This window comes from Seriola lalandi, unplaced genomic scaffold (genome assembly GCF_002814215.2).
Source record: "Seriola lalandi dorsalis isolate HSWRI2012SDOR001 ecotype SW California unplaced genomic scaffold, Sedor1 jcf7180002054945, whole genome shotgun sequence".
NCBI lineage: Eukaryota > Metazoa > Chordata > Actinopteri > Carangiformes > Carangidae > Seriola > Seriola lalandi.
In genome coordinates, this window is record NW_019525496.1 from 2,069,123 (window position 1) to 2,094,434 (window position 25,312).

At 42.9% G+C, this 25,312-nt stretch overlaps 1 protein-coding gene and 1 long non-coding RNA gene across 3 annotated transcripts in view; one reads left to right on the forward strand and one right to left on the reverse strand.

Moving 5' to 3' along the window:
• Positions 1–169: 169 nt before the first annotated feature.
• The window catches only part of dtx1 (deltex 1, E3 ubiquitin ligase), a 45,419-nt gene continuing 20,276 nt past the window's right edge, over positions 170–25,312 (reverse strand). The window contains exons 3-10 of one of the 2 annotated variants that reach the window (XM_087170315.1): positions 19,648–20,395; positions 12,221–12,282; positions 11,853–12,014; positions 8,978–9,039; positions 8,666–8,824; positions 6,828–6,989; positions 5,755–5,883; positions 170–5,038 (exon numbers count right to left, since the gene is read on the reverse strand). In XM_087170315.1, coding sequence (XP_087026441.1) covers positions 4,814–5,038; positions 5,755–5,883; positions 6,828–6,989; positions 8,666–8,824; positions 8,978–9,039; positions 11,853–12,014; positions 12,221–12,282; positions 19,648–20,395 — 1,709 coding nt within the window. In that variant the 3' untranslated portion in view covers positions 170–4,813. The remainder of the gene's footprint in view (positions 5,039–5,754; positions 5,884–6,827; positions 6,990–8,665; positions 8,825–8,977; positions 9,040–11,852; positions 12,015–12,220; positions 12,283–19,647; positions 20,396–25,312) is intronic. The other variant, XM_023394135.2, reaches the window with a different exon arrangement.
• On the forward strand, positions 7,722–23,959 carry LOC147817542 (uncharacterized). Its single transcript, XR_015436277.1, has 2 exons — positions 7,722–7,822; positions 23,144–23,959. It is a non-coding gene; the product is annotated as an uncharacterized LOC147817542 (long non-coding RNA).

Consider the following 25,312-nt stretch of genomic DNA (forward strand, 5'->3'; position numbering starts at 1 on the left):
AAACAAATTTACTGGCAGTGAGAAGTGTTTCTGCTGCACTCCACAGCTCAAGCAAAGCTCATTTATATCCATATAACAAGGCGCAGAGCAGCTGCCCAGGGAGAAGGAAATGGTGGAGCTGAATGAAGGAGTGGGAAACAAAAACAGGAAGAGCCAAGGTGACAAAAGGTCAAACAAACTACCCGTCGGGGGCACATTTATTTTTCCACAAGAAACACACAAACATGCAACAAGGTCATCACAATTCAATAAAGACCAATAGATTAAGAAGCCCTTTATAGTTTAATCAATGTCTCTTTATATCTTACTTTTTGTTTATCTCAGTTGCTCGTTGTGAACCATTTTAAATAGCAATATGTAGACACCACTTCAGAGAAATCAAACCACACAAATCATGATTTGAAGATGTCAATTAAAATGGGCACTTAAAATGCAAAACATTCAGATGTTTTACACGTTTTCAAAAGAGTGGGGAGAGCGGCCAAACGCTGTCTCGTCCCCATCCAGATAAATCAAATCTGATTGAGGAAAAAAATCCTTCCTAACTAACTGGAGTAAGATTCAAAACCACAGTGCTAAATCACCAGAAGACCTAGGTGATGTTTCTAGAGTAGCTATGATGTTTTCATACACAAAAAAAGCTACACATTGTCAATAAACTTGCTCACAGTTTGGTTAACATGCACCTCTAGGAGAACATTACTGTATCTTTAAAGGACATGAACCTAAGCTTCGTCTACTAGACACTTGCTCGGCACACACTCACACACACTCGCACAGACAAACAGACACAAACAAACAGTATAGCCACACACAATGTTAGGGTATCATTTAGAGAGAGAAGTACAGTTTGCAGTGGACACTACGAGAGAGTACAACTGTAAATACTTCATATGTGAGGATAAAAAGTAATTTCGTCCTTCATCCCACTTCTAATCAAATGGAAAATAGTATGGAATGAGTTTTAATAATAGTAATACAGCAAAATGTTATGTAATAGTTCTTTTAGAGACAATCATCATTCAAAAAAAAGACATCAAAAATATATGTTTTCTAATACATAGCATGTGAACATCCTCAGATCGCAACCCCTTTGTTTAGAAACAAGGAGGCAGCACCCCTACAAAGAAAACATCTGTTAAACCATAAGCCAGCCTTCTTGCTACACAGAAATCATGTATTAGATCTTAAAAATAGTAAATTGCATAAACACCATCTCTCTCTTCCTTAATCAGACAAATACCTTTTTTTTTTCTTTTTTTTTTTTTAAATTCGTCATTCCCATATAAGTCTGTACACACCTGAAAAGTCTAAAGGGCCTGCATCGTTCAAACTACAAGACCGGGACGTGGAAAGAAAAAGTCGAAGAAGCAAACATTTGGATTTCTCTAGTAATTCAGTCAACATGGAAGAAATTCCCTGATAGATCGGAAGCATCCTCTCTTGCCGTCCCACTTTATAAAGGATGTCAAAAAGGTGTGAAGGAGAAAAACAGGAAATGGAACAGGCTAAACAATGACTGTTTTCAACACCTGAGTCAAAATCACACTCGCAAATACTTTTAGTGGTTTGTTTTAGCTTGTGTAGGTGCCAGAAAGGCGAGAGAGAAAAAAAAAAAAACTGAAAAACTAAACAGAAAAGTAGTTGTGCACTGCATGAACTGATGTTTTTGGCCACTAGGGCGCAGTGGAAACAAGTTGTGATAGTTGTATCCAGAGTTGTTTTTTGTGTTGACTACTTGTAGCTTCTTGTGCTGTTGTTGTCTCTATTTAGACTATTGTTGTGTATGTTTTTAGCTAATTGTAGGGTATTATCAATTGTGTTGTCTTTTTTGTGCTGTTTTTGCTATTGACAGTTTTGATTCCATTACACATGTCGAGAATTAGCAATGGCTATAAACTCTCTGTGCAACACACAGTTTCATACCCTGCTTTGAAACTATGTTAAATTGCATTGCCCCTATCAAATAAATAAATAAGCTTTACGAAAAAAAAAAAAAACACAACATTGACCTATCACTACCTATTAAAAAAATTGACAGGGTGGACTTGACAGCAAACAGTTGCTTATTTAGACACCCAGCTGTTATGAAGCAACATCCTCATTAATTTGGAGCTGGGGTAAAGTAGCAACATAAAGAACTCGCTACGTTCAGACACTGGCTGTTTGAGACGAATCAACATGGAGTGCACTAAACGTCCAGCGGTGGAATTTACATGGATAATGAGCGGCGAAAATCCACAACATGAAAAAAAAAAGTCATGTTAAAGAACCACAGCAGTTCACACTTTTCGAAAACAACTTTGACTGTGTGTTGATGTAACAACATAGTGAAGCTGATCAAAAAAACCACCTGCTGATTTGAGTCGAACCCCACCAATCTGTTGCTTCAGTTACTAAAACAAACTATGAATATTTGCAGATAATATTTGACCCAGGTTGTTTTCATCTTCTGACTGAAAAAAACAAAAAACAAAAAACCTGCTGACTGCATCCATTCCCATGTTCTGGACAAGTAGAAAAAGAGAAATGGCCCATTCGGGGGGAGGGGGCGGCCATCTTCATGCTGCTAAGGCTCCCCCACCAATAATAAAGACACATTTACTGTATTTATTGGAGTCCCACAGGAGATCAACTACACAGATTCTACATTAAGGTAACGACAGCAGCATACGCTAAGACTACTTGTAATATAAGACGTCCATAACATGTCATACATATTTCAACAGTCCCTGACATACTGACAGATTTTGCCAGATTTTATGTATTCATGTTAATATGTGCCTGTGTATAGATATGTGGGCCAGTCTTTATATTTTCTATATAGAAGAGTATAAAAATAAATTAAACTTACACCATTGACTCAAAATGAGCTTGAATTTAAAGGTATATCACATCTGCAAATGTATATCATATATATATTTTTCAAAGCATTGCAAGCCAGTTTATAAACATCAACTTAAAAAAGACAGATTTAGTTGCAATTTAAGACATTTTCCTAAAAATTAAACAACTGATTAAACAAAACTGTTGCCTCAAAGTGCTATGGAAGACTATGATTCACTCCAAAATCAAGCCCACAGCTGGGCGCCCACACGATAAACCCAACATCAACACCCCCGCTCATTAAAATTGATCAGATATATTTATGGAGAATTATGCAGCACTGGCTTATCTTTTATCTCAGAGTAAAGAAACATCACAAGATCTCCACCAAGGACCTTCAAAAAGTCTTCAGCTCACAGGCATAAAATCTGGGGGTGGGGTGGGGGGGGGCATTTCCCAGTGAACCACAAACTAGACCAACATTTGCATGGTTCCTAGAATGACATGCTCTGCTGCTGAGTAGGTGGAGGAAGAGGAGAGTTGTTGAAGCAAGGCCATACATCAGGATCGGCCCGAACAACTCGGAGTGAGCTCACGCAGGACATGAAATGTTTCACTGCTCACTATACAAGCAGTAGAGCCCAGCGCACCGCCTCACAGCAAACAAGCTCATGAGAGACTTGTAGTTTGCAGGCGAGCAGGAGTGGCGCCACAAGGTGGATCTCCACGGGAAAAACTGTTGGTGTTTGAAAGGGGACCGTCCGTCTGTGAGACGCGTTTTTTCAGCTGTTCCCCTCACAGACTTGAAGCCAGCGTATTAATGCCTCAGAGCACTCAATCACACACTCACCGCTCATGTTTGGTCAGCATAATGGATCACGCCAATGCCTAGGTTTACTCCAACGGGGAGAATAATAATGTGGGCTTTATATTCACGAAGGTCAGCATCATCCATGTGTCAACTAAACAAATGAGTTTAACCTTGAGAGCGCAGCAAATCCCGCTCCACAACCGCAGCCTTTCAAGCTACAACACCTCGCAACAAGCGTCAAACTGAACGGTGAGATGCTTGTTTTATCTATTTCATGTCTCCTCTCATAGACAGTCCACAAGGTTAACCATACAACATACATTTATTACCAAACACTAATATTTCATAGCTCTCTGGAATCCACTTCATGCACTACATCACACACTTCCACTTTACAGAACAACTGATCTGTAGTGTCAGAGGTGGGAAACGTCCAGTGCAGCCTTACAATGACATCACCAGAGTCAAAATCCTCTCCTTCAAATCACAAAACCAAGTGCGACCACTCGTTGCAGGGTCACGATTCATTATTAAGAGTAAAAGGAGGAAGCAAACAATCAATTCATTTTGATTAACTCGTAAAGCTGAAATTCTCTTAAATATATCATCACAATATCAAACAGCAACTGATCCATTGACAGCTCACCCCATCGCAGATATTCGCTCAACATTCATTATGCAGCGTTAGTCTGGGCCATGCATTCTGGAGTTCAGCATTTACAAAGATGCCTTTGTATAGTTGTGGCCCCTCGTCATTTTACTCCAAGTGCAGAGGAACAGCTTTAGTTTGAATCTAAAAGGGGTTAAATACCATTGACCTGCAGCCAACATCAAGACAGAAACCACACCTTTTCTTTACATTCCTCAAACCTCTGAGAAAATTTGGCATCAACACAACATGCTCAAGGCATGGATCAAGAGATCAAGAGACAGCACGGAGGGGTGGGGGCGTGTGGAGGGGGGTCTTAGCTTATACAAATCAAAATGTTGATCATAATCAGGTCATCTTTTCTGCCTCCGTTGCTCTCGTGCCACCACTTCTGTCGGATATTTTTGTTTTTATGTTGGAGTAAAGAGTTGTCGGCTGCATGTTGGCCCGTCATGCAGTGTCCCTGTTCTCTGGGAGATGGTGGGGCATGGTAGGGTTGTGTTCCTGTGCACCAGCTCAGCCGGCCATCAGTCCTTCAGGTTGTCCTCGCCGACCCCCTGGGCCGACAGCTCTGTCAGGACGTTGTCCAGGTAATTGGGGTCGGGGTAGCCGTGGCCGGTCAGGTTGGAGCCGAATTCTGTCTTGTGATGAATCTCGTTCCACACCACTGTGTCCGACTCACCCGTGGTGCTGGACGTGCCGATGGTGAAGATGAGGCGTCGGTCCCAGGCCATGATCAGAAGCTTCAGGACCTGGAGACAAAAAAAAAAAAAAAAGAAAAAAAAAAAGAGAGGAAGGACGGGTTATGACAATCTCTCTACCGCAAGAAGGAAGCAACAACCCACATGCAGGACTAGAAGGTATGAAGCACATCTGGGTGAGTAATGTCGATAGTAATTTATAATAATGTTAGTGTTTCATAATGTCTTTCATTGTTTCGATGCCTCACTGTTGACTGGTTAGACATCTCATATGTGCTACTCTGAGAACTCGGGTTACACAAGTAAAAATAATGAAACAAATATGTGAACATCAGACCGAAGTTGAGTCATCCAGTTTATTTGTGTCAGAGAAAGTAGAAGTCTGTGGAAGGACATTTTATTTCACTGAAATGAAGAAATACAATAATGCTGGGCATCACAGTTCCTGTTCCTGAAGGTAAACAAAGCTTTAACAGCCGATTTTGTGGTAATTGTAGATGTAGTATATAAACATTTTACCATTGCTTACAGAAAGTAATACATGATTGTGTTACTTTAATCCATTTAATGATATGATTTCCTATGACAGCAAACCAAAACAGTCATGGTCCAGTGACAAAACGTCAGTGGTAAAACAGCCTTGATTACAAAATCAGCAAGCAAAATCTTTCAAAGCACAAACAGTTCGTGCAGCACAGACTGCAGAGACAGTGAGAAATCTTCCTCTTTGAATTAAGAAACTCCCAGCATGTTTTTAACTTTCTCACCAGCTCACTGTTTTCCGGGAGAGAGGCGTGAGCGCTTACCTTCCTGCCTTTCTCGTTGTCAGGGAGGTAGCAGTGTCGAGGGAACCCTCGCGCACTGAACTTCTTCCCGGGGTTGGGGTGCTCATTGGTCTGGAGGAAAGGTCAAGAACAAAAACAAATGTTACGACTGCTTCTCTTCCAATTATGACTTCATTGTGGGAGAAATGTCAACAGCAACCACAGGGAGAGCTTTACTCTTCATGTTGCTTGCAATGACCCTTTGTCAAAAATCATTGGAGAGATATGCTTCTGTAAATATCCTATTACATCGTTAAATACTGAACCTTGAAAAGGGGCTTTGTAACCAATCAACACATCCCAATGTTATTTTGCTGTTGTCCATCAAGCCCACTACCCTGCTGTACCTTTTTAAACCTGGCTAAAACTGTTAGGATGTATAATGTGGACTGAGGAATGAGAGGAAAATAGAGGCAGGAGACCTACAGTAATGCTCACTGACAATAGTGTTGCTGTGCTGCTGTGCTGACCTGCATGGTCAGGTGACCCCCCTCCCCCCCAGTATACTCTTCCCCCTGGGAGAATAAGCCTGCTCTACTGGTGGAAAAGGGTCAGTTTATTGACTCTATTAAAATATGTAATAATATAGCACTCTCATCTCCACCAACACAAAACCAGACTGCAAAACACCCTCTCCTCTCCACGGCACATGTGGCGTAAATTTGAAGCAACCTTTATTGGATTAAGCTCGGTTTTATTTATCTATATAAATGACTCTAAAAAAGCAAATGAAAAGATGATGAAAATGACCTTATATGGTCATAATATCTCTCACATATTTCAGATCCTGAATAGTCTGTCTTTGCTCAGAACCACTGTGTGATCCCTGAGAATGCTGTTTCGTCAGTGACTCACACACCCCCAACACCTCGCCTTCCTGCACAAATAACCGTCCATCAGACTTAAGCAGATAAGCGGCAGCAGTTGTAGAGAGGGCACAGATTTAGAGAAGGAGAGACAGTGGATCAGGCCACAAGAGCAGCATGGTAGATGTAGTGAAGTGAGACCGTTCTGACCTGGATCCCGGCAGGAATGTCGTAGACGATTCGGATGGTCTTGGAGTCTGGGTAGCCGGGCAGGCAGTGGGGGATGACGTGGTATTCCATCTTCCCAGGAGGCTGAGTGCCCGTTTTCTCCCCATAGATGGTTTTGCATGTTGGGCACTGAAGACTGCCATCCTAGTTTGAAGGAAAAAAATAAACAGATTTGCATCGCATTAATGACACAATAAGATGCATCTGACAATGATTACTTAGATAAGTTTTGCATTGCATTAAAGGGCTAAAAGATTTCACTTACCTCTAGTAACATCTAGCCATGCAGACAGTTATAGTTTTGTTTGAGATAATCTTTTATGACATTTCTGCCTTTATCCCAATAAATGGTCATGAAAAATATAAAGTTTATGGTGTTTGAAGCTATGAAGACTTGAATAAAAGCCCCTATCAGTAAGTTTGTATTTACAATGGGTCAAATGAGTCTGTCCAATATGAAAGGGGGCAATCATAGTGAGCCCCCCACCGCTTTACAGATCTTTGTTTGGCCTGTTACTGTCTGGCCCGCAATTGTAATGTTTTAGTTCAGTCTCACTGCTCTCATTGTGTTGTTTTAGGCCGCAGCAGGCAGCTGCTTTCAAAATAGACCCACTGTAAGCTAACAGCCCTCTCCACACTGCAGACAAAGACCGAAACTAGCAAGAGAACTTAGCAGCTAAAGAGCCAGAGTTGGTGGTGACCAAAACAGCGAAAAGGAGGGTGAATACTGGACTTACATTTCTCAGTTATGAAAAAAAAACTTAACAAATTTAGCACAGCACAGTTACAAAAAAGGATAAAAATCGATGCAGCAGAATCTGAGTTTTTTTTTTATTTCATGCCATTTTTTTTTTTCCTCCCCTAGCAAAACCTGTCACCTACATTTCCCACAACATCAGTTGTTGTGCTCGTAGTGGCTACTGTAGCCTTGAGCAATGAGCCTCAATCAGAGATGAAGAGCGGGATGCAGAGTTCTGGTAAGTTCACTTCTTTCTCACTCCTCGCCCTCAGGTTTGTTTCATTTTCAAACTTCAGACCAAACCAACGCAGACTGAGGCAATTTCATACAGCTTCCTCTGGAGCCACGTAAGGCTTTATATAACTTTTTTCACATATACAGTAGCACTTTACAAGGCCTGTAAACAAACTTTGATGAATAAAATCAATGTTCCCTTTTCCAAGGTGATAATCTGTCAGTGTTGTAGTAATACGTCTTATTTCCACTGACCCTAGGATCCATTATTACAGTTTTAAGAAGCGTCTTTCCAATAACAATGGTTACTCTGACTTTCCACTGAAAAAAATTGTCCCAAAGAAAACTATTGACAGGGAGTTGGGGGCAGAAGAACATTTCAAAACCAGGAAAACTAAATACAAAACTATCTACATGGCCAGATACCACTAAATGTGATAGAGAAATTTGTTTTTATATTATTTGTGTGAGGTGGCCTTTTAATTGTCATTGATAAATTGATTAAGTATTATCAGATGGGCTGTTGTTGTTAATAGTAAACTAATGCTTGCTGATTAAATACGCCTATACTTGACTCTTCTGCATAAACAGGAAGCACATTTGTATTTACTGTAAGTGAATTGAAGAGAACAGAATCTATGATGATTTCAACAACACATTGTGCTTTCAAGACTGACATGACTGATCTGACAAGACTATGTAAGCTCCCCATCTGTGTACAACAATACGAAGGGCCTGATCATCTGCCAAGGCCGTGCAACCCAGTCAAGCTGTAAGACATCACAAGTTTATAATTTGAGCCTAGAGTGACATCATAACAATGTCTGGCTCAGAAGCTTTTACCCACCTTATTGCCATTGTTGTACATGGCCACCAGGCACAGCAGATGGTACATGTGCCCACACTTGCCAAGCTTGCCTACCAGCTCTGGCTTGATGCCTTTGTGCTGCAGGACGCCTTCATAGCCTGACGACATGACCAGCCTCTCCATGCAGATGGTACAGTCCTGGAATAGCCAACCAAAACACTTCAGCCATCATTCTCGATGATTGTGTATTTATGAAGAGTTTCACACTTGGTTAGGAAGTGGTGACAGACAAGTCTTGGTGGGCGCAAAACTTTTTAAGTCCTGCATACTTTTTTGTGTCTTTTTTCTTACCTCATCTGGCACCACTTTAATCCTCTCTGTGTATCTTCGCACAACATCCTCTGGGTTTTTCCCTTGTCATAAAATAAAACAGAGATGAGATGACCGTCAAAGAAAAGCCAAACTTGCCACTTACTTACACCTACATATTACAAGTAAATATGAAAAACAACCCAAGATGGACCACTGGATGGCATGTGCTTGTCATTTGAACACAAGAGAATAACAGCTAGATCTTGATGGATGACAAACTTTCATCCCTTTCGTCAGCCACTGTGGTCTCGCTGCCATTTTTTTTCCACAATAAAAATGTGTGAGTGTGCATGTGATTATAGTTTGCGTGTCTGTGATGTTGAAGAGGTCACCTTCAAACTGGCACATAACAACCAGCCATCCCCACACTCTCTGATAATCCCCGTGTGCAACCAGGCTAGCATGGCTGAGAGCACACCCACAGCTTACACCCCTAATACGCTTACAGGCAACCTCTTTTTTCCCTGGAGCCTTTGTTTGTTCATTTGAGGGACAGCCAGCGAACAGAACAGAGGGAGGGAACGCAGTGGAGAGACTGCCTGACTGAGCATAAAAAAAAAGTTAAGGTATAAAGCGTGGGGAAGGCAGAGAGGGAGGAGAGAAAACCGAAAAAAATACAAGGAGAAAGACAGGAGAGACTCAATTATGTATTTTCTGCTATTGCTATTTGATGGCTTCATTAGCCGGATCAAAAACCTCTCTGACCTTTTTCTGTACAGAGAGCAGAGCAGGATAAGCCCTAATCTACTTGCATGAGTGAAACCACATCTCCATTCCCCTCACAGGCCTCCACTAGGCCTGAGTTCATGCTCTTTCTGCAGACGGCGCAAACAGGTTGCTGCCTCGTTCCTCAATCTACAGCGTCCATGATAGCGCCTTTTAAACATTATTTCCTCATCATTTCCAAAGGGTTTTCCTGAAAGAACAATGTGATTTGGCTCCAATTAAAGGGGAAAATAGAGACAGGGTTCGAGTTTTTGGCCAAATGCTACTAGCACGGCTTAAGTGATAGCAATGTTGATCTGTCAGTGGATCTACCATCTTGATCCAGACTTAAATATGGAAATTTTTGCTGATCCCATGAATTTTTCTCTATCACCACCAAGAAGTTGACATTTGTGGTTTTTGATGAAATGTCTCCACAGCTATTGGATGGGTATTAATAATTTGCTACAGATGTTCATGGTCTCTAGTGGATAGATTTGGTGACTTTTTCCTTTCGTGTTAATAAGCAATGTGCTGTTAGCATGCTAAACTAAGATGGTGGACAAGGTTACCTGCTAAATAACACCATGTTGTATTGTAATTTTGACCATGTTAGCATTTAGCTCAAAGCCTAAGTAAAGCCTCATAGTGTCACGATCTTTCTCCCTTTATCTCACACCTGCCATTTTCCATCCACGCACCAGATGCACCCATGACTTTCTTCCTGTCTCCACACCCACCTGCTCAGTTTGTTCCTTATCTTCAACCACCTGAGCTTCCCTGCCCACTCACACACCTGTTCCCAGTCACCTCAGCCACTATTTAAACCTGCCCTTGTCACCAGCTCCTTGTCGGTTCATCTGTTTTTGTTCCTTTGCGGTCTCCTATGTGCCTGCTACATGCGTTTTAGTAACCTATTGTCTGTGTCTACCTGCCTGAGTACCTGTCTGCCTGCAAGCCTGTTTTTTCATCCATTAGACCCACTTCACTGAATCAGCCTGCCTATGTGTGAGTCTGCATGTGGGTCGACCCTACCTGTGCTGTCATCAGCAAGTGTGACACATAGAGCGGCTAGCATGACTGTAGACTCGAGGTCTTGTTTGGCTTTAGTTAGTTGTATTGAGTTCAGAGGATTTTCCGTGAATTAAAGAATTGCTCCAGTTAAACCCAAATAAATACTTGGAAACTATGGTCTTGGAAACTTTATTCTTCAATTTCAATCCTGTAGACAGGCTCTTGGTTACGCTACCAATTAACTGGAATTCCAAGTGTACCAATTGAACACCGTCTCTATTTTCCCTATAATTAGTACCAAATTATCTTTTCTTTTGCAGAAACATTCCTATGAATTTAGTCAGATATCAGGTCTTTCCTAGGAAATTATAGGAAATAATGAGACCTTTAAAATTAATTGTTACCACATCATCTCTGCACAACTAAGTCTGTGTGCACAGTAATGGAGAGCTCTGAAGGGCTGACTGAGAGGACAAGTGTGGTGCAGGGATGGAAACCCAGCAGCCTCACTGATCAATTAGGACAAGGACTCTCTTGGGAGGCCGGTGGTTTCCACGGCTTCCATCGACCAGCACTTACTCAAGCCCAGAGCCGCCCAAATAAACACCAGCTCTCCTCTCAGACCAGCTCAGTACAACAGTCCCTTGTTAATTACTTTCCTTACAACTGCCTCTGTCGATCTGCATGTGGTGTAACATCTATAAATTGTTAGTTTCACTGCATTTACTCATAAATCTGAAACCATCATCATTACATTTTATAGGACCCGTTACAAACGTACAGGAATGCTTCCTTAACTAATTATCAGCAACGCTGAGCTGAGTGAGGTTGGATTTATTGTAACACCCTTATGGAGCTTAAATGGGAGGCATTTGAATAACAATTAGGGACACTTGATCACAACAAAAAGAGCTTTGGTTTTGGTTTCACACTCAACAACACTTACAGACAGCTGACATGAAAACATCCTGCAAAGCTTGGCAGGAGAGAGAGAGTCTGCTGACTGTCAGTGGTTGGTCTGTTCCTCTCCTCAGTGCATTTCCCATTTATTCATTAACACAGTAAAAATAGATTTGCTAGCATTTCCACTTCTTTATTTGCATATAATTTCCTCCTCTCCTCTCCTCCATCTTACCTTTCCTCAGGTGCTTTTTCTTGGTTTTGCGGCGCATGCCATTGATCCCTGGCACAGGCTTCATGTCACTCTTGTTGATGGGTGGTGGGTGCAGTATAGGCTTGGGGGCCCGAGTCAGGCAAACGGGTAGACCTGCAGCGCACATCAGGATACCTGTCATACCTGATGCATATGTACAACACACACATCCACACGCGCACACGCACACACACACACACATAGAGGAGTGGGAAAAAACACCAATTGTGAATGTCTTTCTAGATAAATAAGAGTAGACATCTAACTCTGAACAAAAACAGGAGTTTTCTTAACAAAACTGATTTTTAGCTGATTTCTAAGCAGATTCTGCACAGCAGATGTTATCTGACCTGCTAGCGCTGGGTGCACTGGTCCAGACCCAGTCAGGTTCTTCACTGGGAGGGCAGGAACGCTAACACAGGAAAGAAATAAAGAGCGAAATAAAGTAATAATAAAAAAATAAAGTGACCTGCTCACATCATAACACTTCCTCTACTGGCCATTTGGAGACACAGAGGCTGCAGAAAACACAGATTATTTGAAAACACTCATCTCATCTATGTGACTGAGGATGCTTCTTGTTGCACCAGTCTGTTCTTGTTCTTTTCGTAAAGCTAAATATATATATTTTTACATTCTTGAAATGGCCCGGTGACCTCTAAAATGGACAGTAAATTATCCTGATTGTGCACCACAGCTGAGAGAACTAAGAAGCTAGTTCTGCTCTGCATGACATGAAAAACACTCAAGTTAAAGTGTCACATGTGCTTCGCCACAGAGACAGAGACAACTGCAATGGGACCAGACAGCTTGACTCATGTACAAAGCACTGCAGCAGAGCCTGATTCAGGATGACATTTGGAGCGGCTGGAGTTCATGGCAAACACAGACAACAAAGACAGTTGACTTGCGCTCTCTTCAAGATCTGTGGAGCAGAGCGGACAAAAGCACTTTGGGCATTAATATGAGCACACAAGTCAGTGAGTCTCTTTTCGGAGGGCCGGAGCCTCGACTCAACCAGCATCCCACAGCAGGGGCCACAGAGCGGCAGAGCTCACATCACACATCAGCAAAGAAGCAACACACCAGATGTGGTCTGGAAGTGAAACAGCTGGACAACCAAAGAACATCAAGTCAAATCATTTCATGCATCTTGAGCATCCAGATTAAAGCCGCTATGTGTGGTATTTCTTATGTTAGCATCTTTCAATTGGTTCTGTAAATGAATGCACTCTAGGGTCAGAATACTGTTTTAAATGAAAAAGTCTTAATCACTGATGAACTCTCTGTATTCTCTCCCAGCAGACAGACAAAGTTAGCAACTAGCTGGTGAACGTTGTTTAGCATTTAGCAGCTTAAGAGCCAGATATTTTTCTCAGGAGTTGGGAGAGACCAAAAACAGGGCTAAAAGAGAGAATACTGGACTTTCATTGGCCAGCTGGCCTAAAACACACCTCCACGTGAATGATCATGTTGCTCTGTGTCTGCTAGTTGTGTTAATTGGTGACTGTTTGTTAATATTTTTCTTTTTAAGATTAATATTTTAAGATCAAAATGTGTAAAAAATTCAATATGGTCATAATATTAGCTAACTAGTTGCTAGCCAAACTTTAATTATCTATTAGTATATTCATATTGTAAATTGTTTTAGCAGAGTGTTTTGATCATTTTGTAAATCTCGGTTCATTTTTTTTACCATTTTCATCCCACTACATATTTGCATTGTCGTCGTATGCAATCAGCATAACGTGTATGGTGTCAGTCACTATCTTATGCCTGTGTTAAGTATGTGTATCCTTATGCATGTGCACAAGGAACAAAAAACAGGGACATGCTCATGAAAAAATTGCTCAACGGCAACACTAGTGGTCAAAATTATAATGAGCTAAACCCACTTAAAGAGATAATCTTAGACATATTCTAGCAATATCTTTTCTGCTTTTATTAGATAGAGACATGTGACAGGAAATGCAGGGGAGAGAGAGGGGACGACATGCAGCAAAGGAACCGGGCTGGATTTGAACCTGGGCCACACGACAACACCCTTTTAAATGCAAAACATACATGCAACCACAGTCATCAGCTAATGTATCTCCCTCTCTAAACCTAGCACTAAAGATGGCATCTTTCTCTACATCAAATACAATAAACAAAAGGGCATGATTAATTCGACTGTGGACAAAGCTATGGTTGTCAAGATGGTGAGTTTGCTTTTAAATGGGTTAAACATCAAGCGGATATGGGTAGCAAAATTTAAAAATAGTTGGTAGAAGTCACATGAAAAAAAAAACAGGTGTAAATGGGCCACTGCTCACTGAGTCACTTGTTAGTTTTCTCACTTTATCAACCACACACACATACACACACACACACACACACACACACACACACACACCCACACCCCCCTGCACATGTACTTCTGAATCTCTGTGCTCTTTGACCATGAAGCGACTGAGGTCTCTGGCACTGCAGCTCCCAGGCATTTCACAAATCCGCATCAAGAGACTGCTTTGATATTAGCGAGAGCCTCTGTTCCTGAGCCAGGGGAAGCCCTTCAATAAGCTGAGTGCAATAACACGAAAGGACACGGGCACTGGCTGAGGCTGCGTCCTATCGCATCTCTGATAGAGACTGTGTCTCACACCAGTGAACCAGAGACTGGGATGAGCTGACTCCTGTGGTGTGCAAGGTGATGCGGGTCCAAATAAAAGTACAGGGATGTGTAGTTGTGATAAACTCTTTAAGTCAGGAATGTGGAATTCTAGGGTGTGAAACCAAGACGGGTTTGATTTTGATTGTTTTTCAAGCTACAGTGAGCCAATTCAACACCATCAACCACAGCACAGGGATAGAACTCACCTGCTGCCGTCTGTGCTTCTAACAAAAAACTAACCAGTGTACTTCATGGCGGACAGCTGCCCATCACTCCGTGAAAATACCAGTTTGGGTCAGGGATTGGCAGGCTATTCTGTCTATCTGGAAAATGAAGGCAGTGTTTGCTTTCACTGCGGGAAATGTGGGAGGCAGAGGAAGTGACAAACACGAATATCAAGAGTAAAAAGTGATCGAGAACAGCACAGTTTAATAATAAAAACAAATTCCTGTGGGTGCTGCCCAGTGGGAGAGTTCGTCCTTGGTTTAAACATGCACTTAGGCCTGAATCAAATCAAAACACACTGTGGACAAGACGCCCGCCTTTATGAGTGCATGTATAATTTAGGTTGTTCACAGAGAGTGCTGTGATCAAACAAATAATTCTCATTAGGCGAAAAAAAACGGGACGACACACCACAAGAGCCTTTAACACCATCTCATTGTGCGCCGGCTGCACATTTTGCACAAACTACACACTCGTAGAAGCATACAGTACAGAGCATCTGTCAAGGATCTGTAACATAACATTAATTAGGAGTGCTTTTCATCGTTATTGCTTTCCAAAGATCTCACTATCAGCCAGGGAGCGTATTGCATAATAAATGTGTTGATGAAACAGCTGCACAATGAGCGCTTCCACAACCAAAAACAAAAAATACCAAAATAAAACAAAAAAAAAAAAATCCAACTGTTACTGTTGATCTTTATCTGTTAGAGTGAAAGAACCTACCTGACACACTTATCTACACTGCGTTTGCGGTTTAACTTGTAAAGACGGATAGATCCACATCTTGCAAGCTAGTTTCCATTGTGCTTTATCTCATTATTTTCATAAAGCTTGCAAGTACGTATCTATGCACTGCAGAAACTGCTTTCATACAAGGCTGCGCCCTTCACCAGCCAGTCAACCTGTAGCCTGTGTGTGCAGCTGCCACCCTCTATCTCATCCAGCACACGGCTAAGCTCTTTTCTCTTGACTTGTTTTTTTTTTTTTTTAAGAGATGTGCACCTCTGGAGACACTGACCCTGTCTGTCCTGCCTGCGCCTTGAACTCTGGGGTTCAAGACACATGCCACCTCTTCACGCTCTGCTGAAAATCCCTAATGCTGGATGACTTCCAGGGTTTAACTCTGGCTTTAACTCTTTCCTGTGGCTACCCCCCCCCCTTCTCTCGAATCACATGCATCTTAAAAAACCCTCCTCACTGTTGTGAAAAATGTAGGAGTGCACCAAAATCCTTTGCCAGTACTAATCTCTAATCCCTATGCTAAACAACTGAATCCAGACAGTGTCCTGAACAATAGGCTCAGTTGGCTCAGATCTTCTGAGCCATTATACCTCATCATCAGTGTAAACAAGCGCAGATTTTTCGCCTGTCCACCGCAGCACTGCGGTTCCAGCCCTCCAGTTTTGACGAGGCACATTCAACAAACCAGACTGAACCTCGTCACCTCTGCATTTCTTTCGCCCTGCCAATTCTAATTTCTCTCTTCCTCCTGACCCCTGTTCACTTCTTTGCTCCCCTCTGTCCATCTTGCATGAAAAAAAAGAAAAAGAAAAAGAAAAATGCCTGTCTCCGCCCAAACCTTTGATTGAGGACAGTGCTAAAGAATTTCCTATGGCGCTATTTTTCAAATCTAATGCTGTAATTTCTGACCTAAAACCAATGCAATTAAGTGATAAATCCAGCCCCTTCATACCTAACCCATTAACACCACATTAATTACGGGCCTTGTCAGGTCAGGGCATGAGGGTCGCTATCCCTCCTCCGACTCCTACTCAGTAACATCCGTCCTTTCCTGAGGGAACCTCCAGCCTGCCTTGAGGACTCAATCAGACTGAGAGTGATGCGATTCCCCAAATAGAGAGACCACATTAGGCCTAGTTAGGAAAGTGCTGACGGAGGACTAATATCTCCTCATCTGTTTATTATGCACCATAAAGACAGTGAGAGGCGGGTTGGAGGGAGAGAACTCCACGAGTGCTTTATTGCATATTGATGTGGGTAGCAGGAGGTAGCAGCAAACCCTTCCCCCTGCTACAACTGGGGGGATACAATGTGGGTAAAGCACCTGAATTGCCCTGAGAATAAGCAACAATGACACCAAGCATTTCCAAATTGCATCAGTTTGGTCCAGATGAGATCTCATGATTAAGTCAATAATTTCAATATTCATTTTTATCTTATGGGGAGAGACATAGCAGAGCAGTGAGGCAGCCCAGTGAGGGATAATGATCTGTGCACTCGACACTCAACCCTCCAGACGAAACTCAGTCTTAACACGAGGAGCTCGTAACACGGCCGATGGCAGCGTCCACGCGAAAACACAATCTATTCAAAAGCTTTCTTTTTTTGGCTGACGAAGACTGGACTTCTTCTTCTTCTTCTTCTTACCTTTCATCTTCCTTAAGGCTATTCACACAAAGCAATGCAATACAGTTATTCTGTCATAGAACAAGCAGTGAGGGTCTTAACTCTGAGAAAAGGCAGAAGAGGATGTGGTTTCACTGACAAAGAAGAACTGAAAAAATGAAAAAAAAAATCCCCAGAGATCGTGCGAAAGTCTTTTCTCTGTTCATACAACCACAAAATTATCAGTCTGTTTATTCTTAAACAGACAGATAATTCAGTATCATCACTTCTCATCTCTCATATTATCACATCAACACAAGGATTCACATATTCAGAAAATGTGGTTCACACGTCATGTCTAGACAACACATGATAGGTGAGAATTTACTGACAGGGTGGAATATTTTACTTTAACACTCCGAAAACCAGTTTCATATCATTGTAAACTGAATATCTCTGGGACCTTTTTTTTTTGCAATTTCCTGCTGCTTTGTGAATCAAACAATTAATCAAGAAAATAATCAGCAGAATTATCGATAATGAAAATAATCTTGAGGACACAGTAGCTTCTCACCATTCCTGACATATGCATCATGACGGTGTAGCATTCACGATACATGGCCTTGCCTCACTGAGCACAGGTCTTCAGCTTATAGCAGGTTAACATGTAAAGGCAGGTGGATATAGTGCGGCTGTGTTGGCTCAGTAATAAGATAAACTGATGTGTTGACACAATCCAGCAGATGGTGCCACTTCTAATATTTGTGCTCGTAAGACACATGCATGAAGCAACACCCCCCCCACACACACACACACACACACACACACACCTGCAGCCTTCATCATCAATGATACACAGGTCATACAAAAAACACATTCTGTGCTGTGTTATCTTATGCAAAGATGAAATCAATCACATGCCAGATTATTGTTTTTTGAAAGTCCTCTTTGTATAAATCTAGCAGAAACAGACCTGTAATCAGAAATAGCATAAACTCATGTAAACAAGCCACACTGTGCCTAATACCTTCCTTGCACCCAACACCAGTTCTATTAGGGTGTAGGTGTGTGAAAAACAGATCTGATGTTTTAGATTTTGTGTGGGTTCCTCCGTTATCTGTCTGTAACACGCTTGTGGGAATATGCGAGGGAGTTCACATTTCAGTTCGGGTGATTGTGTGTGTGTGTGTGTGTGTGTGTGTGTGTGTGTGTGTGTATGTGTTCTCATGTCCTGCTGTGTGTATGTTAACCACACTCATCCTGTATGTCGAGCCACTCGCCTGGGAACCAGCGCACTCTGTCTCACCCCCCGTTTCTTCCTCTTGTGCACTCTCTTTCTCTGTATCGCTCTCTCTCTCGCTCTCTCCGTCTCCGCACAAAAACCCTTTGTGCTGCGGGGTGAAAAGTGCGCAACTGAGCTTTCACTGAATTGTTGAAATACAGAGGAAACGTCCCAGAGTAACGTCCTATCCTGGCTTTCCTTTGTCACATATACCTTTGCACAGAGACACAACATTTCCCATCTGCTCTCTGTATGAAACAAGGTCATGGCTTGCTGTGATGAGCACAGACCCTATACGTTTCCTTTCAGTTACACAAAATCAGGCCACAGAAAGCAGAAGCATGTGTGCCTGGGTGAAGGACAGTATTATTCAAACATGCAGTAAGTGTGTCTCTCCCCATGAGCAGTGAGAACAAAATGGAATCAAATTAGATCAGGAGTGGGTTTATTTTAGTAAAAGAAAGCAGGATAGGGGACTGAAGTATCGGTTACAACGCCAGACACACTTCTTTTCCTCGGCTCCTTTCGCTGAATTGCTCTGAGGTCAGAGCGCTCTGCTGAAGCTCCCATTTTTCCTTGATCCATTATTCATTCTTCCCCAGTGGAGCTCTGCCTCCATGGCAAATAGGTTTCCACAGCTACACCAGAACCCTGCCTCATACACACCCACACCATAAAACAAAGACACACACGTGCGAGATACACACACCGATCCAGATCATCCACGTGCGACGTCATACTTTTTCCGCATCCCATGACACAACAACCACAGCATCATGTGGTAGTAGCAAATTAGTTATAAGCAGAAGCAACCGAATGATCTAGAAGAGCTGCAGTATTTCACGCCTGCTGGGGGCCAACATAAGCTCATTATGGAGCTGTAGCCATGGCGGGCACACATATGGAAGAGAGGCGTTCTTTTTCCCCAGTTAAAGGAGACGCCGCTGGACCAGAGGATTTTTTCCTCAGATCCACTGGTCAGCACGTTAACGAGAGCTGTCATAAATCAGCGGAGAGATGTAGAGAAAGACAAAAAATGACAGAGTACAATACACCAGACACATGCAGGCTGAAGCTTTGTGAAGCAGACAGGCAGAACCTGAGATTGTCTCTTTTTATATCCACCCATTGCCTCAGCTGAACTGTAAATGCAAGCAAATCCGAGCATTATACCCGCTCTGTAACTAGTAACAGGCCACTGCAGATTCCACTGTATTCAAATTAGAAAACAAGGCGAATGCAATGATTGAGTTTGCAAACATCATTACCCTGGTGGGATGGCTCCTCTGGCTGTACCCATGGATATGCGCTGGGTGCCCGGCCGGTTCAGGTTGTTCTGTCCGTTGATGGTGAGAGCGTGGTGGCCATGGGCGGATGAAAGAGATGGCATCACGGGGGAACAGGGGAAGTTGGCAGTGGACAGTGGCAACTGCACCTGTTCAGCTTTGGCTTGCCCACCTCCCACACTTATGTTATTGTTGTTGGTGCCGGAGGAGCCGGATGTCGGAGACCAGAGGGAGGTCCCAGCAAAAGTGTTGCTCTGCCGCACAACAGTGAGGGTTCCTGTGGCGCCATTGTTGCCCGCTGTCCCTCCGTAGAGCTTACGCCGCTGAGAGGCCAGAATAGCGTTGGAGGCGGCTCTCGTGCTGTTGACCAGGATGCACTGCTGGCAGGAGCAGGGCTGGCCGGAACTGGCTCCCACGGGCCAGGACTGCGACTTGGGGATGGAGCCCATGATGAGCGGGTAGGCCAGGTCCATGCGTCTCCGCAGACGTCTCTTGCGCTGGCTCTGCCTGTTGGTCTGAGACATGCTGTTGAAGTCGATGAGGTAGCAGAAGCCCAGAGAGGTCAGGTCCAGCCAGGGGTGCTGCTTCTCGTAGGCGTTCTGGATGGTCACACAGATCTCCATGTCATAGGGCGTCCACGAACCGTTGTCGTTCTCCCACTCCCACACCACGCCTTTCCCTGGGGCAGACGAGGGCTCGTAGAAGTTCCTCTGCACTGGTCTCATGGTGCCTGAAAGCAAAGAGCAAAGGAGAGAGGGAACATGAGGACAATCACTAAACTGTATATGACTAACTCCACCTGTTATGCCTTAAGGTGGATCACTAATGATTAATGTGCACAAGAACAGAGAGCAGCAGATTGTGTATGTTCTGGTGGCATCATAGTAGTTAATTAACTGACCGCAGAAATATAAATGTTTCAGTCATTAAAAGTGTACTCCAGCAATTTAGTGTGTCACTTCCATAAAGATTTAAAAAAGGAATATGTAAACCATGTGTAAAATTGTAAAAATCCCTTTATTTTATTTGAATTAATTGATTAGTTCATAGGCAGAAAACAAGCCGATTCTAATTTAATGTGTAATAATGCCAGATATTTCCGGGGTTCAGTTTTACAAATGAAGAACGTTTTCAGCATTTTATGACATCAAAACTTCTAATGAGGGTTTGTCATTATATTTGACAATTAATGGAGCAAAAGAATAATCGTGTAAATGATCAACAAGAAAAAGCATCACCAGATTAATCACTGGTGACATTAGCCTGAGGCAAGATGCAGTTTTAATGTTGCTTCAGTTTCAGGCTCACCAAGTGAGCTAACAAGTGTTGAGACAGCAACTCGACCAACTGATGGAGATGAGGCGTAACACTCCACCACCTGCCTGAGGGAATATGGTTGCAAACTGTAGCATTAGAGCGGTAGTTCAAGAGCAATGCAAACATAGATCGCAACAAGCGGCGGTGCCCACACTAGAGAGATTCCTCACCTTCAGAGGCTCTGATTGTGTATTAAACTGCATGAATGGCCTTTCAGAATACCCACAATGCCCTGCTGGCTTATTCTGCACTCTACTGCTCCGTATGGTGACAGGAAGGGGAGGGACATGGAGTCAGTAGCTTGTACCTCTGTCCCTCTACTGACGGCTCCCACCTCCATTATAGCACAATTACAGAAGTCACGTGGGAAATCAGGACACCTTAGCCAATCCATCTCCTCGCCACACGTCAGCAAAGGTATCCAGGCACTCCGCTGGAGACCGCCATCCCCTCCTTCCCCCACCTAATTTAACGGGTAAATGCCTCATGCTAGGGAGGACCACGGTGATAATGGAGGGATGGGAGTGTGTGCAGAGGATGAATAGGTGTGGGAATGAGTAGAGGAGTTGGTGGGCAGCGGTAACCCCTCATCCAGCAGCCTGGTGCTGGCTCCAGAGAATAAAATGCATCAGCAGAATCAGCAAGTCTGACCTTGAGTCACTGCTGCAGACGGCTGCTAAAGGACTCGGCTTGACGGCTAATTTCATTTAGAGCTGCTGAGAACCACCCACACACACACACACACACACACACACACACACACACACACACACACACACACACACACACACACAGATGACTGCTCAGTGAGCCAGCTGCCTGTGTCTCTCACATCTTCGGTCAGTCAGCCATGCACAACTTTCTTTGCCAGTTGCATCCGTGCCTGTTCACAGCTTGCTCATCTGATTTATGATAGTAATGAAAATATTAATGATTTCCCTCAAAGGATTTCAAAGTAAAACACAAATTGATTTCCTGAAAGTCAGTAATTTTATCTGTACTTTTAGCGCAGCAGTGGAAGGCTCCGTGATGGCGAGCCACATGACGCTTTATGGCTGTGTCTCCTGAGGAGCGCAGTAGGTTCAACACTTTCAGCATGGCTGCATGTTTCTGGCTACGATCAATGACAGCAACAGTGTCCTCACAATCTAGATCGTCTACACATCTGAATTAAAAAACTTTTCAAACATAAATAAATATTGATTTCTCTGAAAATTTGATGCTTAACTCTGGAACCCGAATGAAATGGTAACACGAGAGGCACAAACTCTGCCTCCTTACTTGGTTTCATATGATACAACTGTGAACAAAGCAGACATAACTCATCATATAGCTTACAAAAGGATCATTTTGGCCACATTCAGGCCTTTCTTTCATAATTATGCATTGTATCAGTATAACATTGTACTCACAAAAGTAATTACTGACATCGGGGAACATGGCGATATCACTAAAATGAAGTCTGATGGGACAAATAAACATGAGTGCTCCGTTGACCGGGCAGGTTGTAAAGTAGCTATCAGTGTAGCTCAGAGATTATACTGACTTTGTATTGACTTGTTTGTACTAAAATCTAAAGAGTGTGCACCCATACAAGAAAGAATACTTTAACAATTGGGGAAATGCACTGATTTGCTTTCCTGCCGATTAAATTGATACCTCTCTCATGCTGGCAAAGTGACTGCCTAGCAACTAGCAGCTGTTTGCAAAGAAAAAGCTGCACACAGGGTTCTGTGAAACCACAAATTTCTGTTTCTGTTTCTGCATTGATTAAACAAACAAGAGGCAACATGTTCACTAGTGAGCTTAAGAGGTGCTGTTTTTTTACTTTGTTCCACCTGTTTGCAGCCTTCACGGTCGAGTGGCGCTTGCTTCATGACAGTGCTATGAATAAGTGTAATTATTTCTTAAAATAGTGAACCATTCCCGGAAGCGGTCTATAAACTTTAGGATGTTTACAATGTTTGCCTTTGTTTTCTCTTTCAAATAATTTTGGCTAACCTGAATGTATCTTTAAAATGAGTGTAATTGTCTGACTGCTTTTTTCTTTCTGGCGAAAGCAGTGAACGTAATAATTAAAACGTTGTTGTCACTAATAGAAATTACAGCCAAAACTATAAAAAAACAGAATTATTCTTTAAATATTTGCATTCTTTTGTAGGGACTGTCCAAGCTTCTGCTCAGGGACCTTGAGAGGAGAGAGCAGAGGCCACAACAACAACAACACGAGTCCTGCGGTCCCCCTCGTGGGAAGTTTTATTCAAAACATACAGCCTGAAACTCTGCTCACTGCCTCCAGTTCTGCTTTAATTTACTGCTGTATTTCCTGCTTCTGCCAAAAAGCCGGACCTGTGTTGTTGATGCTCTCCCTGCGACACGTCATGCTCTTCCTAACGGGAAACTAAGCAAAAGTGGCCACTTCCTGTCTGACCCTGTGTGCCTTTGGCAGCCATCTATCCTGCCCTCCCCTCTCATCACTTGTCCTCCCACCCACATTGTCCTCCAGCTGTCCTCGCCCGACACCAGTGTGGTTCCCCTCGGGTGAGCTCTAGCTGTGTGATGCATTGCCACGTCAGGCCTCGCTGTGGGACTCTCACCCCACTGTCACGCGGGGCCAGGTGGTTTCAGGGTGAGCTTGGCTGCCCTCTCACATCTTAGCTGGGAGGAAAACTTCAGTCTGTTCGCCATATGAAGCCATGCCAGCCTCCATCCCTTATAGCGTTGTTTTCCTCAGGAAGTGAAGGAAGGCCTGCCTGAATCACTCTTAATTCGAAGGACATGCAACATTAAAAACAGAGTGCTGCAGGAAGGAGTCCTAAAACATGGACATTTAAAGCATTTTAGCCTTTCTGGTTCCTTTGCCCCAAAGTTTTGGTGGTTTTTTGAATGAGTTCTTGCCTCAAATAAGGTCTGTGTTCAACACAAGCTCAAGACATTTTCACTTTTTATTCTACAACATAGAATACATCAGTAAATACCCCAGTCGTGATTTCTTTAAGCTTTTATGTGTATTAAGAAAGGGTGCTTTCTAACAAGTGGCTAAATGAGACTATGAGATTGTCGGGGAACGCTAAATGTCATTGTCAAAATGTCAATCAAGTTGGACGTTTAATGGTGGGGACGTTGAAGTCAGGCGACCCTGCTGCAGTTCGTTTATAGTCTAACATTAGCTTTTTACTTCTGGCGATTATATCTAGGCTTCAAAAATCATATAAGTGGTGTTCATTTGTGAAGATTATCCCGTTGAACAAAATGTGCAAGTGTTTGTCAGAGTTTATTCTCTGCAAAAATCAAAAAGCCAATGTAAAACTCCCATTGGCTTTTTGTCGAGGGAACCAGGGTGATGCTAAATTCTGGGTTGGCGTACAAAAGTACATCATCCCTGCAGCACTGTATGGCAACATCCTTGACTGCCCTCAGAGTCCCACTGCAGGGGCAGATAACAGACTGGCAAATTGATGCTTTGTAGTAAATATTGGTGGATGCTTTTATCAGAACTGTTAACAAATGCAATTCATATACATATTGTTGATTTTTTAAAGACATACAGTGCAGCCCGAATATGTAATTTAACTTCAAAGGAGAACTCCAGACAACTTTAATAAGTCAAAATTAATGTCTTTTGACATTTTTTGCTGTACACAAAACTTGATTGTTATCATCTACCCTTGTACGCTGCATTTTCATAATGACATAACTGATAAGGAAAAAAAAGGAGTGAAATTGTGGCTTTGACATTGAGGGACCAAATCCACTCTCGCTAGGGCTCATCTAGGGAGTAAAATTGCTTCACTCCACACAGTGAGCAGTAAATCCTATCTAAATCTGTCACTGAGGTTATTGATGTGTGTGTTCCTTCCACACTAACACCTCGGTGGCCACCCAGGAAAGTGTGATGAGAAACCTTAATGGAAACTGTCGGTGACGAACACCTGATGTGTTACCAACAGGTAACACCTGAGCAGCTGCTGGAAAACGCAGGAGATTCAAGCTTAGTTGTCACAGAAACACTGAGGAAAGTTTTTGTTGTCATGGAAGCCGTCCCTGGAGTAGGAGGGAGGGTTGCCCATATGTGAATGTTCCTACTACTCCTTTCCCTGAGCACAGCGCCAACAGAGTCAACTCCTCCTCCACTCGCTCATCTCATCTGCTGCTGACACCAGCTTTCCCCTCGCTCTCCACCGTCTCTCCTGGCTCCTCACCAAGGCTGTCGCGCTGAGCCATTCTTCACATTTTCCACTCTGTCACTCACTGGACCCCATCCTGCTCTCACACAACGCTCAACTCTTGGACAGAGTAGTAGAAATCTGTGTTACTGAATTAGAGCCTG